At 42.0% G+C, this 21,307-nt stretch overlaps 1 protein-coding gene across 2 annotated transcripts in view; it reads left to right on the forward strand.

Moving 5' to 3' along the window:
• The window catches only part of GABRG2 (gamma-aminobutyric acid type A receptor subunit gamma2), a 384,270-nt gene that overhangs the window by 215,224 nt on the left and 147,739 nt on the right, over positions 1 to 21,307 (forward strand). For both annotated transcript variants that reach the window (XM_063447499.1, XM_063447500.1), the window contains exon 7: positions 7,981 to 8,133. In XM_063447499.1, the coding sequence (XP_063303569.1) occupies positions 7,981 to 8,133 (153 nt within the window). The remainder of the gene's footprint in view (positions 1 to 7,980; positions 8,134 to 21,307) is intronic.

Here is a 21,307-nt window from a genome sequence, read left to right on the forward strand (position 1 = left end):
GAACACCCCTTTATACCTGGGGTATCCCCACAAATACTATATCCCCTGATAGCCCCGATCCGGGTGACCAACATATCCAAATTTCACCCGGATCGGTTCAGGGGTTCGCAAAAAGGATGGAAGTCCTTTGTGACCGGTCCACTGGGGGCGGACTGCCCAAAATAGTTCCAGAGGTTCGTGTGGTTTTGCCGGTCACTTCAGAAAAAGGGAAGAAATGCATAAAAGTACCGAATGAATTCCCCTGGCTCATAGCAGCGATTGTTCCCCTCATTCGTGTGCATATTTGTACCGAATAGCGCTCTCCTAGCTAATCGGTATCACTAGTTCCAGCGTTCGCATGATGGAGACCGGTGATTGGGAAGTCGAGTGTCCGATTTTAGTTCCAGACACTCGACGACCAAGTCCCGCTGCCTTTGTTTGGCGAAAAAAAGATGGCCGCGGTTTTCTCTGCCACGTGGCGTTCGACAGTACGAACGCTGACCGCACACATAGAGGGTGAAAGTGATGCCGGCTTTGAAGTTAAGTGAGCCAGGGGTGGTCTCTGTTCGGCAGTCCCATCTGCCGAATGAAAAGTACACAAAAAAGCAAGAACTATGCAACAAAATATCGAATAATATAGTCATTTCTTCACACCCCATATCTCCCGAACCATTCGTCCGAATGACTTGAATTTTTGATATGTTGTCCCCCTGAATAAGGGCTATCCAGCGATGCTGGATTTAAAGGTGTACCCCCGGGTTTTGGGGTACATCCAGAACTTGGCTGAAAAGGTGTACCGGATAATTGGGTTTAATGTTATCTGAGGGGAGGGGATGTGTGGGCGGAACCTTGTATGTGATTGGATATTTTATGCCTCCCCCTGGGTGTGGACTGTATGTGTATTATTGTAATAAAAGCCGGGCTGGATGAGCCAGTCCAGAGTTCCTGTTTTACCCTCAAAGTGATGTGTCGTCTCATTATTGGGGGAAGGATTTATTGCATGCTGTTCCAGTTGACTGCTAGGAGTACAAGCCTATTCGTATGGTTCCTATTCAATGGTCTACAGCATTCATATGCTTGGGAGAATTTAAAGGTTTCTCGGATTCGGTGATTGTGGTGTCTGCCAGAGTGCTTGGAGTCCTCAGGAAGCACTAGGAGCATCCATTAACGGAGGTACTCAGTCGGGGTGCCAGGTGATCCGTTACAAATAGTATTACCATTATTACACAATTAGCCACTATAGGGGAATAAGTATAGTATCCCTTTGTTATTTATAAATGATACAGTAAAGACTTTTGTCCATTACTCAATTTACTTTAACAAAGGGTACTTACCACGGTATTAGGAAGTATTACTCTGCTTTCCCTTTCTCCCTCTATTATACACCTATGCTCACTAGGATTTGTAGGTATCACTTTATTATAGTTGTCTAACCTTTTCCTATGGCAGTTTTAGATCTCCTTCTTGGGAGATTTTTTCTTTTTTCAGTTTATTAGCATCATACAGTAGGTCCCCCCCTCATTATTTTTATGGCCCCCACCCACCGCTCACAGGTGGGGGCGGGCGGGAGGACAGTAGGTTCCCCCATTGTGATTTATGGCCCCTACCCACCGCGCAGGGGTGGGGGCCGGGGGGGAGGACAGTAGGTCCCACCCCCTTATCCTTATTTACTGAATATTCCGCTGTATAACAATGTTTGGCATTTAGTGAATATTCCCTATTCTGCTCTGTGTCAGTGTGTATCAGGGTCCCTGAGGACAGGTGTCAATCCATATCTGCCAAGTGACCCTATGTAGGGGGAACAGTCCCTATTCTGCTCTGTGTCAGTGTGTATCAGGGTCCCTGAGGACAGGTGTCAATCCATATCTGCCAAGTGACCCTATGTAGGGGGAACTGTCTCTATTCTGCTCTGTGTCAGTGTGTATCAGGGTCTCTGAGGACAGGTGTCAATCCATATGTCAAGGTGTCAATATGTCATATGTCAGGTGTCAATCCATATCCATTGTGATTTAGGAATGTTAGGTGATTTATGCCCTTTATGGATTAAAACCAGATCTGCATCAACTGTGTAATTTTCCATGGGAGTTTTGCCATGGATCCCCCTCCGGCATGCCACAGTCCAGGTGTTAGTCCCCTCGAAACAACTTTTCCATCACTATTTTGGCCAGAAAGAGTATCTGTGGGTTTTAAAATTCGCCTGCCCATTGAAGTCTATGGCGGTTTGCCCGGGTTGCCAGTTCGCGAACAATTGCGGAAGTTCGCGTTCGCCGTTCGCGAACCGAAAATTTTATGTTGCGACATCACTAGCTGCTATGTTTAAACCAGTTATCAATAGCTAAGAGGTACTTAAACAATATTGTAATTCTGGGGCAATACCCTCACAAGTCAAACTGAGAGGTCAGTTTATAGGGAAAACTGTTGCCTGGATACAATTCTAAAACAATTTCCATATGTCCTTTGCAGACTTTACATGCTGGAAAAACACAGGTGCAAACTACAGTGGCTTTCTGCAGTGTGCAGACCGGCAAGGAGGGCAGGGTTGAGGAGTGGGTGAAAGATGATGTGGAGGATGATGAGGTCCTAGACCCCACATGGAATCAAGGTCATGCGAGTGACGTGTGCAGTTTGGAGGAAGAGGCGCTGGTCACACAGAGGCACCAGCACAGCATAAGAGGGAGCAGGGTGCAAATGTTTCTTTTTTTATATGTCCCAATATTTTGGGGGCTACCCCAATTAAAATAAAAAATATATATATAAAAAACAGTGTTGGCTACCTCCTCCTCCTCCTAGAGGTCTAACTCCTCTCTGTTTTGGGGGAAGTTAAAGCAGATAATGTCTCTGTAGAAACCGAAGGCTAGCACGAATTCCGGGATGGTCAGTTTTTTGTCTAACCTGTGGTCTTTAGCCTTGTGTACCACAGACACGTCACCGTAGTTGTACGTCTTGTTGTCAATTATGTCTTGGGATACTATCAGGAGTAACATAAGATTTACATCCTAACCCTCTAATATATCCTTTTTTATATTGGGTGGGACCATGTGTGCCGGGGTGATTATGTGCATGTCTGACCCCTGTGCAGGTGGCGTGAACGTAGCATTACCCTGTGTGGCTGCAATTTGTACGGTGGGTATGGTGGTTACGAGATCTGTGGGGTTCATGTCAGCTGGAGTTGAGGATTCCAGCTTCTCCATTCTGTGGTCTTAGTTATTGATAGACGACAGCATTGTTGACATAGTAGTTTGGATACTGGCTAGAGTGTCGCCAATGCTGGCTTGCGAGCTAGGCCCCGGTAGAGGATTGTCTGAGTTGGCCATTAGTAACTTATACAGCTCCGCTTTCCTGGTGGTAGCTGGGTACGAAATTCCTCTACGTCTTAGTCCAGAGGCTATCTTAGGGATTGTCCATGACCTCATAGAACAGGGGCTTGAAGTCTCTAAATTCTCGCTTATAGTGGTGGTTATGGTTGGAGTAGCTGGTCTGGCCGGAGTACTTGGTAACGAGAAATCCTCTCTTTGATCCGACAGGTGAGACATGCTATAAATGACATATGATAATGTATAGTAGTAACGTAGTGATTATTCTTGGGTCGTAATTTTATAAAGGCCAAATGGCGAAGAACGTAATTACGTTTGGGGAGATGAGGCCCTTCTAATTGCCAAGAGGCTGAATAGAGGCTCTATCTATGATTTGGTCCTGACTGTTCTATGAATTGATGGTGGGGTATATGCCTCTGCGCTGTGACATAGAAGACAGAGGGGAGAAAAAGAGTGGTACTAACTACACCTTAAGTGGGATGTGCGTGTCCCTATCGAAAACTGGGTCGTGGGGCGTACTGTACCTCCGCGTGAGGATAGTTATTAGTCTTGTTTGTAATCTAGGTTCTGAGCTTGGGTGACTTTTTAGTTAATGGTGTTTGGGAAAACTAACCGGTGGCCATGCGTACCTGTAAGTTAACGGAGGGTCTTTATCCGTTACGTAGTAAGTGCATGACTGAACACAGTTGTCTGTGAGACCTAAAATAATCTTAATTATATTTACTGTATGTGACACTTTCCCAAAAATATATATGTATTTTTTATTTTTTATACCTACCTTTATGAATAGTATCCTGCTTGAGGGGTAAGTGTTTTTTTGTGTGTGTTTATAACCTATAGAGTTAAGGGATTGAAGTGAGAGTTAACTTATTTGACCTAATCAGGTGTAGTCATCTTATATAACTTATGACTCGTTTTTAGCAAGAGAGTTTAACCCCCGCGTAATGTTATAACTATATATGTAAAATATAGACTGAACTTACAGGTTTGTTTGTGGATTCGTAAACGTGAGATAGTTTAGCGTACCCGTTTGGGTGGTAATAGTATTTTGTGTTGATAGCAGTTCATACTGAAAATACAACGTATAAAGACAATATCTAAATTTGAGACCTAATTAATTCCTATATATATAAACACATGATTTATAGGGTTTGGGATTAAGATTTATGCGGCTGACGGGAGGGTATTTTCTTGGGGAGAAGCGCTGGGAGTCTGGAAAAAACGCTGGTAGGCCCAAGAAACCACGAAGACTGTCTCTGGAATTGGAAGTGACCAAATAGTCATCGGCCTGGTATGGAGGTAAGTCTGAGTTTATATAGGCCGGATCAACCCCTCCTACAACTCCAGGCTCCGCCTTCCCATATATATATATATATATATATATATATATATATATATATATATATATATATATATATATATATATATATATATATTTTAAAATTCTATGTGTATATTTATGTAATCTTTTAACATGATTATGTGATTTTATTAATTAAAATTTGAGGGATGTGCCTGACAACCCAAGCAGAATGTCCAGAGAATTTAATATACAAGCCCTATATTTAACCTAATAACTTTCCAAAACACCCTACAATCAGGGCATGGGGGTACTGCTGCATTTGGGAGACTTCACTGAACACAAATATGAGTTTTTCAAAAATGTAAAATGTATCACAATGATGATATCATCAGTGAAAACACAGTTTAATTGTGTAAAAAGCCAAAAAAACAAAGCATATGAACGCTAATTTTGGCCAGTGTTTGTGACTAAGTGGCTACCAAAAAAGACTGCATACCCCTATTTTTAATACCTTTTTTCTACTTTTGCAAATGGTATGCCATAGTAGGGGTAATTTTCATTCCTGGACTGCTATACGGTTTCAAAGGCAATATAACCAATCTGGCAAATTTTAATGTGTATAAACTGAAAAAGGGAACATGCCATATTTGACCCTGTAATTTTCCAAAACTCACTAAAAGCTGTACATGGAGAGTACTGTTGTACTCGTGAAACACCACTGGATAACAATGTGTGTATTTTGTTGTAATAGAAACTAACAGTATTATGACATTCACAGTTAAAATGCCATGCAGAACTTGAAAAACTGTCTTAATATCTCAACGATTTTAAAAAAGTTATTCATAATAAACTATGAACAAAATGATATATAATAAGTGTGGGTGCACTGTTAAGTGTGGGTGCACTGTTTCTCCTGAACAAAATGATATATAATAAGTGTGGGTGCACTTAATATGAAGTTATTGTTGAACAGACAAGTAGCGCAAATTTCATGTTTTGTTTACGTTTTGTTTTGATCAAAACGTGCACAATTGACTTAACCCCTTCAGGACGGAGTCAATAGTACACGTTCTGATCAAAACAAAATGTAAACAAAAACTGGAATTTGCGCTATATGTCTGTTCAACTGTAATTCACCTCTTTCATATTAAGTGCCCCCACACTTATTATATCAGTTTGTTCAGGAGAAACAGGGCTTTCATTTCATATCAAATATTAATATATGAAACATAATTTATTATGAATAAAATAAAAAAAACCTTGAGAAATTTAATTTTTTGTAAAAAATTTTTTTAGTTCTGCCTCACATTTTAGCTGTAAATGTAATAATACCGTTAGCTTTTACTGCAAAAAAAATATGCACATATTAGGATTCAGCAAAGTCTCACGAGTACAACAGTAGCATTAACCATTAACAGTTTTTACTGTGTTTTGGATTTTTTTGTTTTTTCAAATAGAAATTTGCCAGATTAGTAATGTTACCTTTGAGACCGTGTGGTAGCCCAGGAATGAGATTTACCCCGATGATGGCCTACCATTTGCAAAAGTAGACTACCCAAGGTATTGCAAGTGGGGTATGTCCAGTCTTTTGTAGTAGCCACTTAGTCACAAACACTGGCCAAAGTTAGCATTCATATTTGTTTTTGTGTGAAAAAAGCAAAAAAACTAATATTTGGCCAGTGTTTGTGACTAAGTGGCTACTAAAAATGACTGGACAAACCCCATTTGCAATACCTTGGGTTGTCTCCTTTTGCAAATGGTATGCCATCATGTGGGTAATTCTTATTCTTGGGCTACCATACAGTCTCAAAAGGCAACATAACCAATCTGTCAAATTTCAATGTGAAAAAAATGGGGGGTACTGTTATACTTGGGAGACTTCACTGAACACAAGAATATGTGTTTTAAAACAGTAAAACATATTACAACAATAATATCGTCAGTAAAAGTGACTTTCGTGTGTGAAAAATGCAAAAAATATCACTTTTACTAAAAATATCATTGTTGTAATACAAGTTACCATTTTGAAACACTAATATTTGTGTTCAGTGAAGTCTCCCGAGTAAAACAGTAACCCCCTATGTACAGGTTTTATGGTGTCTTGGAAACTTACAGGGTTAAATATAGTGCTTGCAATTCAAATTCTCTGCACTTTCTGCCTGGGTTGTCAGGCATGTCAATCAAATTTTAATTAATTAAATCGCATAATTATGTTAAAATATGACTTAAATATAGTAATATATAGTTAAATATATCTCTTTAAGAGCCATCACATGGCCCTCGGGGGCCTGATTTGCCGTGGGAGGGCTTCCTGGGCTGTCAGGCAGTCCTCCCGAAGAGGATCTCAGTGGAGTTAAGTAAATTTCACCTCCTGGGGCTGCAAGCCATTATGGCGTTCTATGCAGCTGCAACGGCTTTAAAGCTCATTTAAATGGGGACTGCATAGAACGCCGTAATGGTGTTAAGGGGTTCAAAAGACAGTTTTGTTGTTTTTAAATTAAGCAAACACAAGCCTAGTCCTCATGCAGGAAACATGGTGATAAAGTGAATGACATGCAAATAATTTGTTTAAAATACAGCTAAATATGTATAAATGATTGATTCAAACATCTCTAAGGACATCTGCTTACATTTCACAAGGAAATGAGTCACACATTTTGACTCAGAAGTGAAACGTAATTCATGTTTACTTTTTGGACTTCTCAACATACTTATGGTGATGTTTTTTTAGCTTTCTCAATGTAAAAAAAATTACCAGCTGTTATATTTAGAACTTTCCTAAGCAGTTAATAATAAAATACTGGTAGAAAAATGATTAAACATTTCCAGTGTCTAATGCTTATGCCAGGTTTTATTCAAATACACACAAACTACTTTTAGAGCCTTTCTAATACATATTTATAGTGGTCGTACCTGATGAAACTATTTCAGTTTACCACACACAAATACTTGGTACCTGCGCGATTATTTGATCAAGTAAGAGTTGCCAAGAATTCAAAGTGAATTTGTAGTGAATTTTTATTTAAAATAGCCAATAAGAGGATAGTCTCAGTCAGCTTTGCTTCCACATTAGCTATTTTTATTTAGCATTTGATATTTCATGATATTATCATATCACACATTGTTATTACCAAATTAATTGTTGTTATGGATCCCATTTATATTTGTATATATATCTTACAAAGAAGAAGTAAGGATCAGGTAAATAAAGGTTTATACGTGTTATGAATGGTACTTATTCAAAAATATGTTTATTAACATGATGTGATATTTTAAAGTCATATGCTTAATGTGCAATGTATATTGTAGTGAAATATAGTGATTCCAAATAATGATACCAAAAAGAATCCAAATAAAATATCTACATATGTATTTTCCTCCCAGGAGATTATGTTGTAATGACAGTATACTTTGATCTGAGCAGAAGAATGGGATACTTCACTATTCAGACCTATATTCCTTGCACACTTATTGTTGTTCTGTCTTGGGTGTCTTTTTGGATTAACAAAGATGCTGTTCCAGCTCGGACATCACTGGGTAAGTTAAATCTATCTAGTCTTTTATAGTGTTGCATTTTTTTCATGTGTGCATATATTAATGTATATTAATTAAAGAGTAACTGCAAGCGCCTCATTGTTTTTGAAGTGGTCATAGTGCTTAAAGTCTGCATGTGCAGTAGTTCACTATGAAATGCTGTATTTACAGAGATAGTTTATATTGTTGCTGGCAATATAACTCCACCTCCAGCAGCATCATTTGTGTGTCATTAGACAGCCATAAACAAGAATTCTGGGCTAGTTTATGACAGTTCTGTGCATATTTTTTTTGTATAGAAAGTAATTTATTGACAAACAACGGGTGCTCTCAGCCAAGGAATGAATGTCAGGATCAGCATCCAGTTTCTGGCCAGCAGCCATGCCTGTAGACTTGGCGCTTGGTGGTACCTAGGTAAATGGCAAAACATTTCTTAATGGTTTGCTCCTTTACAGAGGAACAACATATTACTTGCATCATAACAACTACATAGAAACATAGAAACATAGAATGTGATGGCAGATAAGAACCATTCGGCCCATCTAGTCTGCCCAGTTTTCTAAATACTTTCATTAGTCCCTGGCCTTATCTTATAGTTAGGATAGCCTTATGCCTATCCCACGCATGCTTAAACTCCTTTACTGTGTTAACCTCTACCACTTCAGCTGGAAGGCTATTCCATGCATCCACTACCCTCTCAGTAAAGTAATACTTCCTGATATTATTTTTAAACCTTCAGCGGGATGTAGTGGTTATGATGCTTAGAGTAGCCTTTAAAAAAAAACAAAAAACACACACACGCAAAACACTTTAGCTTAATGAAGATATACACATAATGAAAACTTGTATGGATTTAATTAGGCATTTTATTTCTGTTTTATGCAACCTTTCCAACCCTCTACTTCTTCCCCAGCATATACCATGCCTGTGGTTGTTCAATCAGAGACTCTCCAATGCTTTGCAAATCAAGTGCTCTGGGCAGTTGCCTGCCTCTTGAGTTTAGCTCCTTTGAGCTAAACAACCAGGGAACAACTGTTGTCTGGTTGACATCCAGGTGTTGTAACAAAGTTTATTTATAAACGTGCCAAATACTATTGAAATCTGCACTTAAAAAAAAAAATGTAGATTTTATGTGTGTGGAGTATCCCTTTAAGTCTATACTAATAATTGTATGATAGAAGATGACACAAAGAAATTAATGCTGACAGAAACAGGGTGATTCTATCTCTCCAGCTCCTCTCTCAATATGTTGTTATAAGGATATTGAAGTGATAATGGCTATCTAGGAGTGAAGCTCACACCAATCTTGGACAGGCATGATCATATAATGTCGAAAAATTAAAACCTAGTCCTAACCCGAACCCTTGCCCTAGATCTAAAAAAATCATGTCATATTAAGAATGTGTAAACATGAAGCAGGGTTCTGGACACATTCAAAAACTATTCAACCATCTATCTCATTATTTATAATAATTTCTTTACAACACCACACTTGTATTATAACATACATAATGACAAAGCTTGTATTGTGGTAAAATATTTCTATTTTTTGATGGGGAAATTAGACTTGGAAGTTTGTTACCGCTGCCCGTACACTTTTCCAACCAGCTACATGAACCACGTTTGGGAGATAGGACCTATCGACTGGGGGAAGCATTCGCTGCCTAAGAGCCAAGGGAAGCTTTCGTCGGTGTTCTTACAGGAACCCCCGAACAGAGACCGGCCACTGCTCTGGATTGTCTGGAACTCTTTTAGGGCATCACCTTGTGGCCAGCCAGTCAAAACTTCACCCGAATAGCTGTCCCATTTTACCAAACAGATCTGAGCACTGAACAACATTAAAAGAGATTTTGGAAGCAAGGGGAAAGCAACAAGGCGAAAGCTACCCTTATCTCCAAACTAATGATAGGATAGGCATAAGGCTATCCTAATTATAAGATAAGGCCAGGGACTAATGAAAGTATTTAGAAAACTGGGCAGACTAGATGGGCCGAATGGTTCTTATCTGCCGTCACATTCTATGTTTCTATGTTTCTATAATTGAGGGAGACCGATCCAGCAGTGCTACACCTCTGTCAGCTGTGGAAGAAACTGAATTTTAGAGGGAAGTGCACATAAGGCTGGCCTTTTACAGTGGAACTCCCTCAGATGAAACTGTGACCAGAGTGATGGTGGAGGCACAGACATACATGCTTACCTGGGAACAACAGGCAAACCAGCTACACTAAGCAGACCGGAAATCCAGAGAAGGATCCTCTGTAATGTCCGCCAGCCAAGAGGGTAAGCACAAGATACCATACAATGCGTTTAAACTTTTTTAACTTTTTTAAACGTCTCGAACATAGAGGAAGAGATTGATGGCTTTCTACAGGACTTTGAATGGTTGTGCCACCTACATAACATAAGCCACGAGGACTGGGTACCACTCTTGGCTGGCAAACTATCAGGCCATGCAGCAGAGGCATACAGAGCAGTCCCCGACAAGGATATCATGAACCACACCCGGGTAAAGTGAGTTAGTCTAGCCCGGTATGTCATTGCACCAGAGGCATACCGACGGTGATTTTGGGAGTTGAAGAAAATTAGAAGGATTGTCATGAAGAGTGGGCATACAGGCTACAAGGAGCCACAGTTGGATAGGTACAAGCACACCAGGCTACGACCATAGAGGAACTACTCCAGCTTATACTACTGAAGTAGTTCTTTAACGGACTAGCCCCATCAGTTCAAGGGTAAGGGACCGTAAACCCCTTACCCTTACAGATGAAGCCCGGCTGGCCGACGAACACCATGACACCCACTACCATCACAGTCCACTAGCCCGGCTGTTTCAAGACCAGCTCTACCCCCTCCAGGACCACCAGCAACACATCAATCATCAACATGATCAATCCAGCACCTCCCCACTTTAAACCTTGCAGCATAATCCAGTACCACCAGTGCCAGCACTTTGGGCACGTCAAGAGGGAATGCCACCAGAACCCAAACCAGAACCGAACACAATGGGTTTGACCCGGCCCACCACCAGTGAACAGAGCAGCTGCCCACTGCTATCATACTGAGGGAGTCCCCGTAGTTTGGTCCCTGACCCCACTGAGGAGCACTGGGGTATCCTACATGAGGCCGACCCCGTCCAAGCTGCATCGGACAATAGACAACATCACAGTAAGGTCTAGAGGGAAAAGATTTACAGGGACTTCGAGACACTGGGGTCACTTTGACTCTGATAAAATGGCATCTGGTTCCGGATACAGCACGCACAGGAGAATTGGTAGCAGTGCGGGTCGCAAGGGGAGCAGTACACTGCTTCCCGTCCACCGGGGTACATTTGAATTGGGGCATGGGGGCAGTGATTGGTTGAGGTAGGGTTAATGCAGGAGCTACTCACAGACATCCTACTGGGGAATGATTTGGGCACCCTAACATGCCTTTGTGCCCCAAACATGCAAACCCTGGATGCAAACCCTGTGAACACACGGCAGCAGACTCGCACCGCGGACCAACGATCATGTTCTGAAGCTCAGGTAAGAGTTACTCCCCCACCTGTAGAAATCCTTCCCTGGGGTGCCCCTACTGAGTTTGAGAGGGAGGTAACCCTAGACCCCATGCTCCAGGTATATAGGGACTGCATCACCTCCAGTCAGGCAGGGCTTGAGGGAGAGAGATACTCCTGGGAAAAGGGGTTACTCTTTAGGATTTCAGAAAGGATAGTGGCTGTGTCATACCAATCCCCACTAAGCAGTTATTAGTGCCACAAAAGTGCAGGCAGGAGCTGCTCAGGATAGCTCATGATATACCGCTATCCGGACACTTAGGAGTCAGCCAAACTAAATACCGACTGACTCAAAAAAAATTCCGGCCAGGGATATCTAAAGATATTCGTAAATATTGCCAGACCTGTGGTACATGCCAGAGTAGGAAAGAGGGGAGAGTGCCACAAAGCAAAACTTCACCCTCTCCCCATCATTGAGGAACCATTTGGCAGGGTGGCAGTAGATCTTATAGGAAAGCCTAGTCCCTTCATGAAGAAATACATCTTGACCATAGTCAAATATGCCACTAGGTACCCAAAGGTGGTGGTGCTGACCAATATACACGCTGAGATGGTCACAGAGGCCCTGATGCAAATCTTCTCTCGAATGGGTTTTCCTTGAGAGATCGTTTTGGATCAGGGCACCCAGTTTACTGCAGAGGTCACCCACTAACTCTGGAGGCTCTGCGGCATTAAGCCCATTATGAGTTCCCCTAACCATCCACAGACCAATGGCCTATGCAAATGTTTTAACGGCATGCTGAAACAAGTGCTTCACACGTTTGTGGCCACTAGCAGAGATTGGGAAAGATTCTTGCCACACCCTCAAGAATATACCAAGTTCTCCCCATTTGAATTACTGTTCAGGAGGCAGGTGAGGGGAACCTTAGACCTGATTAGAGAGCACTGGAAGGGGAATGTCAGCTCAGATGGTACTCCCATTGTCATATATATGCTAGAGTTTGGGGATCAGCTGGAGAAGTTGACCCAAGCCATGCGAAAACAACTTTCAAATGGCCCAGTAGCGACGCCAGCATGCATGGTACGATCGGTAGCCAGGGGCCACAGCTTTGAAGTTGGACAGAAGGTTTTAATTTTAAAACTGATCCACAATGACAGGCTGCCTGGCAGGGCCCATATCGGGTGGTAGAACAGAAGTGTTATACCACCTATGTGATTGGCCCTTGCACTGGTATAGGGGGGAGACGCATGCTCCATGTGAACATGCTCAAAAAACTACCAGCAGGTTAGGTAGCTCAGTTTGGAAATTCCCTGACTACAAAGCCGGTTCAAAAATGCAAGGTCACAGGTTGAAATCCCAGCAGCGTCAACTCAGCCCTTCATCCTTTGGAGGTCGATAAAATGAGTACCATCAATTGGGTAATAATAACATATATTACTATTCAGCTGCTGAATGGTTAATTCCGAGAGCGTGCACTGAAAAGCGCTTTGTGTCCCACTGGGAGAAATAATACTAGTTGTTAGTATTATTATATAAATACTAGTTATACCATGAGCAGGTGGAGGAAGTGGTGGCTATCTGTGCCCCTGCCTCTGACAATTTTGAGAATCTGCCCCTACCTGACCTCCTAGGGGAAGAGGATCAGACAGGTGCCCTAGAGGAGGTAGAATTTGGAGAATGGTTGAGTCCTTAGGAGTGTACCCAAGTACGGCAGTTGCTAAAGGTCAAGGAGGCCTTCTCTAATATGCCTGGGTACAACTCCATTGGCCACACACTGATTAGAAACCCCAGGACAGCTACACCTACACCAGCCTCCTTACAGAATCCCTGAGTCAGTTAAGGAAAACATGAGGAAGGAGATCCAGGAGATGCTCCAACTGGGGGTCATTGAGCCGTCCGTCAGCCCCTGGGCCTCCCCAGTAGTACTAGTACTAGTAAAAAGCCAAGTGTGGCACAATAAACCTTAGTTGACTCCCAGAACATTGTGTCGTCCAGTTACTGGGGGAATGGGCTGTAACCACTGAATAGCGCTTCTTTCCAGCCCCAGAGGATTCCGGCAGAGATATTCAGTCTTCGGATTGCAGCTCCACTACAAACAGTAAACAAATGTCCATATATTTATTGAATATATAATATGCATATGTATTATTATATATAGTTTGTTTTCTTTTCTTACTGCTTCTGCTGTTTTTTTCCCCCTATTGGCTACTTTTTCTCACTTGATATTTAAACCAAATAGTGTGAAAATGCTTATATCTGTGTACTGCACTGTATATATGTTGATGTACACTGATGACAATTTTACAACATGACAGGAGGCTACGTATTTTGCATATCTCTCTTTACTAACTCCATAAAGCAGCAAAGAAACACATAGAAAAAAAGAACCAATCACAAGAGTGTAGGATGTACATAAGGCAAAGTGACCTCATCATTTCCTCTTTCTTTGCTGCTCCATCAAGCAGACAGGTCAGAGTATTACTCTTCTCAACTAATTTGTATTTATACTGCCTTTTGGGGCTGTTTGAGATTGTATTTAATGTTATACTAAGTTCATAGCCATTATATGTAATTTATATAACACGTATTTTATAGGTATTATAGGCATTTCATATTTTTCATACCTGATAGGTATTATATGTACTTATATTATGTATTTGATAGGTATTATATGTATTTTTATGTATTTAATAGGTAATTTATGTATTTCATACTATGTATTTCATAGGTATTATATGTATTTAATAGTATATATAATGTATACCATATGTATTATGGCTTTTACTGTTGTTTTACTGGGCTTCTATGCCTGGGGCATCTGAGGGTCTCTCCTTCTGATTTTGTTTACTCTGGGTACCCGACCCTCTCCCCCTGCTTTACTCCTTCTCCCCAGGGTCTAATGGGGATTCTGGGCCTGGCTCGGGCTTAGTCCCTTCCCTCCCGCGGTTCCCGCCGGCTCCCAGGCGTTGACCCCTTCCTTCTGACTATCCATTTATTCCCAGCATGTCCGCAACCTTCCCCCCCCCCCAGAACCGCGCCACACTCTCCAGCCTCAGCCAACCGCTGAACAGGTATTTTTCCCTTGACAAGTGAATTTAATAATGGGAGAACTGATTGACACTCTCTATCAGGGCGGTGGCCAGCACTTAAAAGTTCATACCCTGTGTGCTTAGGGTGAGACCCCACTATACGTGCGCTGCACAGTGCTGCTGAGCGGAGGCATGCATTCGCAACCTCTATGTACTGGGTGAGCCCAGTCTGTTCTATTTGGCCACGATTCAGAGTACGACCCACCAGGGTTCCGTGAACACTGACTACTATTATAGTAGACTGATCTGTTTGCCCTGCGTCCTGTGCCTGACTACTGATTTGTGCCTTACACAGAGGTTTTTCCCTTACTGCGATAAACCTACTTGACAACATTATACACCCATGGATTTGTAGCCTCTTGCTTAGAATGTCCAACCCATGCCCTTCTATGCCGGACAGAGCAGCTCAGATGACTATGGTGACCAATGGAGGATGTCTTTCATGGTTCGCGACCTTACCATGGGCGATTCTGGACGCCGCCAAACATTGTCCGTAGTGGGCATATGATTTTGGGTGTATGGACTCAGAGCTGTTTCTGCTCCTCACAGAAAACCCCAGTGTTCGCCTCTTCTATGGGACATGCATAGCAGCACTGCTCCACATTGGTGGATGGTTGGCGGAACTGGGCGCCAGAATAGTCGGAACGCCAGACACAAGGCACAACAGTTACGAAGGGAGCTTACTACACACGTAAGGGTCCCGCTGCTCTCATCAGGACCCAAACCTCCAGGAGGGAGGTGTTATGCGGTTACCTTTACAAGGGGGGACCGGTTGACAGCAGAGCTGGTCGCCGACCACTTCGGGACATCTGACCCGTTACCCATTATCGCTAACTCTATTGCCCATATAGAGCAAGAGTCAACCAATGGCGCTCCAGATAAGCGGACTGAGAACACGGAACGCACAGATACATTAGGTACCATTTTGCCGCAGGGGAACGCCCCTAGGGTACCATCAATCTACCTTCTACTACATCCACAGGGGATTCCACCGCATCTAGATGGAAGGCACTCAAACCTGGGGAAGACCACTTTCAAGTGGGCAGCTGACTTGCGTTCATGGACCTAAAGACACTTCATGGTGGTTGTTTTTCCTTCCCTCTCAGTGACCTTACCCAGGTTCCCGGGGACACGTCCGAACAGCGGCTCCTTTTCCCGATCCATCAGCTCGGAGTCTGGAGGGCCTCGATAAACTACCAAACGCAGTGATGAATGAAAGTGGGGAAGACGAGACACTCTCTTCTGGGAGAATCTCATTCAGAGAACTGAAAACTCGTAAACACCAACCAACCCATCATCCGAGGCCCGACTGGAACCTCCATGCTTGTAGAGGACGATACGCTCAGAGGACTCGTAGGCGATTCCACACCTTGTGAATATTCACACGGTTCTCCACGGCATTACCGTGACCCTTTACGTTGCATACCTTGAATTCTTGGTGCTATACTTTACTATCCTTGGATTGGTAATGAAGTACTAGGTCGGCTGCACCCTACTGCAGGTGGCCACAGATTAGGCGGTCAGGTATGCCATCCACCGGGATGGATCAACTCACGTTTTTTATCAGACAACATAAAGACTCCTTTGATTCCTATCTTCTTCGCAGAACCCAAAGATCAGCCCGTCTCCCGGGGGAGACACAAATCGTAGAGGCCAACTGGTTTTGGTGTCTTCACTTGTCACAGTATAAGTTGATGCATGATGACAATCACGCTTCGGCCGACCGGACCTTCCCGAGGGACGAATGCTTCCCATGCTTACAAGGTTTACAAAAATTCTCTGACAGGCGAGGAGCTCCTCATTCTACATTCATATCGGACTATTCCTCACAGACCCGAAGGTAACTCTCATCTTCTATTCCGGTTGGGTTGGCTACCTGGGAACCTGGACCTGTTTTGGGTTTCTTGGCAGATCGGCGCACTATCGCAGGCTGCTGAGGACCTCTTGGGAATCTCCTGGACCCCAGGCATGCGACAACTCTAACCCTCCATTTGGACGTTCCAGGCCTGTCTGGTGTTCGAAACTGTATCTTGATCCCTTATTTGAGGATTGGGACGGAACTACAACCCGTATCCCGACCTGAGGACTCCCAATGGACTAGGATCCTCTGGGATACCAACTACCCAATGACATTCACCTCCAGCTTATGGGTTGTGGAGGTTGTTCTCCTTTCCCTCTATGGGACTAGACATCCTACTGACAAACTTTCAGACTTGGTCTCTTGTGGTTCCCAGTCAGATAGCGAATGTGCGGGCGTTCAACGGGGATGTCTTCCCCGCAATCCCCTAGTACTGGGTCTCCCCACGCACCTTAGGATTCTTATTTAGTCCTATATTCTTTTCTCAGCATTAAAAATGCAAAATACAAAGCCTCCTGTCATGTTATTGCGCGCATCCGCCCTACTTAACGCCAGATGCGACTAAGGTGCTGGTCCATTCCACTGTCTTTTCTTGCCTTGACTACTGTAATCCGCTTCTCAGTGGTCTTATGTGCTCCCAACTTTCACCATTACAGTCCATAATGAATGCGGGGGCGAGGCTCATCTTTCTGTCCGCCCGCACCTTCCATGCCCTCACCATTCTGTCAGGCCATACATTGGCTTCCTATAAGATATAGAGCTCAATTTAAAATTCTGGTTCTTGCTTTCAAATCTCTACATAATGCTGCTCCCAACTATCTATCCTCCCTTATACACAAGCATGTCCCGTCTAGGCCATTACAATCTTCTGAAGACTTCCATCTATCTTCTGTCCGTACTCCCACCTCTGATGCTCACCTTCAGGATTACTCGAGGGCTGCACCGTTCCTGTGGAACTCACTTCCCTCCTTCATTAGATGCTCACCCAGTCTCCACTCCTTCAAAAAATCATTAAAAACCCACTTCTTCATAAAAGCGTATCAATTAAACTGTTAATAGCTCCCGACTGACTCCTCTTCTCAACTGTCACTAGTCTAACACTATCCTTACCTTTTTGTGTCATTTTACCCCACTCCCTCTAGCATGTAAGCTCATTGAGCAGGGCTTCAACCCCTCTGTTACTGTGTGTCCAACTTGTCTGGTTACAACTACATGTCTGTTCGCCCACCCATTGTAAAGCGCTGCAGAATTTGATGACGCTATATAAATGGCATAATAATAATAATGTTGTAAAATTGAAGATATTCTAGCTTTAGTGTACTAATAATCTTAATGTTAATAATGACAGGAGGCGAGGACTTTCCCTCCCTGCTTCACTGCCCACCCTTTCTATTTGTTTGCTTTGTTTGTATCTGGGGCTAAGGTAGGTTTGCCTCTGACCTTTGTGCTTACATTAATGATTGTACTTCCATTAATCTAGAATCCTCATTAGAGTTTACATTACAGTTACTCAGTTATCAGATTATAGTTTACTATATTCTCCGATGGGATGATATATATAGTACGTTACTTGGATTTAATTGTTCATGACTATATGTCTAAAACTGTCACACATTCTCTTTTCAGTATGATTTGTCTCTGAAGACATTTGGCGGTTCGTGTGTGTAACGGACCGTTTCAGCAGAAAAGGGGTTAAAATCGTTTAGGCGATAATCCCCTTTTCACAGACAGGCACAGCTACTGTAAAATCACCAAAACTCACAAATTGGATATAAGTGAATGCACCAAACTCCCGAACTGCATACAAAGGAATAAGGTAGCACTCCAAACTCCCGAACTGGATACAAAATAGCACTCCAAACTGGAACCTCACGAATAGCTGCTAGCAGACGAACAGGAAAAGCATACATCAGCTTACACTCCTAGCAATCAGTCTCCAACAGCATACAGTGAATCCCCCCAAGAACGAGACAAGGCTCCATGTTGAGGGTCAAGCAGTGGTCTGTTTATTGAGGGCTACCTGCCCCTGTATTTATGCAGGTCTCCCACCTGGTGGACACTCCCCTAGGGGACCAAATGGAAGACTGTAACACAGACAGACATGTATCACATTACAGACTCACAGAAGCAAAACATCCCCACAATGCATCCTGGTTTCCTCCCTTCTGCCCTGGAGATAATTGGAGAAGTAATTCAATTATCTCCCAGGACAAAGGCAAAACTCCATTACACACGTGGGGACCCAAATACAGTATTATGCTTTAAAATATATAAAGTTACTTTTTATACATTAAACATAGACATGTTACATATCCCCAGATAGCTCAGGTCTGAGTGCACATTATTAGGTGAATGGCACTCAGACCCCACGAATACAGTGTAATCGCCATGGAGCCAAAGTCTTTAATCACACGAATAGGCTCCATGGCATAGCTATCTGGGTTACCACAAATTCACATGAAACAAAATACCGAATTAACGGCTGTTCGGTTACATCCCCACGAATAGGAACCAGGAGACGGACAGCTCAGCGGTGTTCGTGCAAATAAGTGTCCGTTTATAGTTCCATCGTTTAGGTGCCGAACACTGCTGGCCATACGGGACTTGTAAAATGCCCGCCGCCACGTGTTCGGTTGACGAACAAAGACCACCCTGCCTTCGTCAATTAAGCTGCGGTTAACCGCAACTTCAGGGTGGTCAATTGGCGGCACACTCCAGCTCCCAGGTGGTCGTGCAATCGTTAGTTTGTTCGGTAGATAAAATCTACCGAACACCCCGGCAGAAAAGGCACGAATAAGCCTTTCTGTAGGGAAAATAAGTCTTTTCAAATCCATAGTCCAAAGGCAGCAGGCAGGCAACCAGGCTCCTCCAATGCAATGTGGCGAGATTAGTCTCGTCACAGTGTGAAACTATTGGGAATTTTAATAATTCGGATTTGACTCAACTCTGAACTCTTTTTCGTCACTCGTATAAAATTATTTGGAAGTTTGCTCCTCCGCACGTGGGACTTTGGAATTATTATTAGTTTTATTGCTTGCTGTATATTTACTTCCGCTTGATGCCGCTTTCTGAAAGAGGAAATTATGAGGTCACTTTGCCTTATGTACATCCTACTCTCTTTTGATTGGTTTGATGTGTTTCTTTGCTGCTGTATGGAGTTAGTAAAGAGAGATATGCAAAATACTCGCCTCCTGTCATTATTAAAATTAAGATTATTAGTACACTGAAGCTTCAATTTTGTGCACTTTTAGTTGGTATGATTAATTTATGACTTGGGAACTAAAATTCTACTGAGTAAACCAACATATGGCCAAATTTTGAGTGTACCAAACTATTTTATATTTTTGGGGAAAATGGTTTGACCTAATTGTGTTGTCACGCACAATTTAGGAGATGTCATAATAAAATAGGAGACAGAAGACGGTGAGTGGTTTATGAATATCTCCAGAACCCTGAAATTGCAATATTTCCCACAATATTTGTTTCACTAATGGCCTAGTCAGTGTATCAATTAGCTTAAAGTATGTGTTAGAAATAGGTTTAGATAGTATATAGTGGCTGCTTGCACTAGTTTTGGGCAGACCAAGATAAGCGTATATCAGTGCTGCCATGAGGTTACAGACCTTGTACAGTCCAACAGTGCATTATAGAGAATAATGCCCCCCTTGTATCAGTATTAATATGCATAATTATAACTACATATTTTTTTTGAAAATGTGTTTGCTTGTATTAATATTTGTTAAAATAGTGAAAAACTAAATTTAGAAACCAAAGTCCTACCTAAATTATATTTTTCTCCTTAGTTTTTTCATCCTGCAATCCTTTTGCATCTCTTTGAATTTTACTCCCTACGCACCTAAACTTTTTTATTTTAATTATTATCTAATATATGTGATAAAAAGGTGTATTTCTGCTTCTATGCTAATATTTCAGCCACATACTGAAATATTATTCCAATATAGGAGATATCATATATCACTCCTAATATATATATATATCTTATTCTGTAAATTAATATAATTGTTCATGTGCAAATAATTCCTACATTTGCTTTCTAGCTATCTAGCAAATGCTTTAAGCATTGTAAATATTTAAACAGTAGAAAATAAAATTTGAATGGCAAAATGTTGGAAAAAATAGTCAGTTGATTTGGGGAATTTTTCCAGATCGGATATTTACTGGAATTTTGCCATTTGGGTTTCAGTTCTCTATAATTCAAAATTTATTGACAGTGAGACTTAGGGAATTCAGCCAACTAAAACGTGAATTTATATTAGCTAGTAATAATTTTATAATGTTTTTGTTATTACTTTTTGCTTGGCCAATATAAAATACATAAGTCCTGACAACAATCACTATTATTGTGTATATGAGCTGTTCTATCACTTTTCCTCATCTGGTTCCTCGTGCTCTATTCTTATGTTTGTATTTTCTGTTGCTCTCTATTCTCCCACCTCTCTTCTTTTTCTGTGCTCCACAACTAGTGTAGTTTGCCCCCTAGTTCGCCCCCCTCCCTTTCTCTGCTCCACAACTAGTGGTGCTCTTCTTAACAAATAACTGAAAGGAACAATCATGTTCACTGGTTTTTAATGTTTATGTGCATTGTTACTTGCATATGTTTTCGAGTTTGCTGTTTACTATATAATTGTGTATGCTTACACCTTTTGTACATTCATTATTTTTTATGTTTGTATTTCTCAATAAAAAACTTTAAAAACACTTTAAATTGTCTTATT

The sequence above is a fragment of the Pelobates fuscus genome, chromosome 3 (assembly GCF_036172605.1).
Source record: "Pelobates fuscus isolate aPelFus1 chromosome 3, aPelFus1.pri, whole genome shotgun sequence".
NCBI lineage: Eukaryota > Metazoa > Chordata > Amphibia > Anura > Pelobatidae > Pelobates > Pelobates fuscus.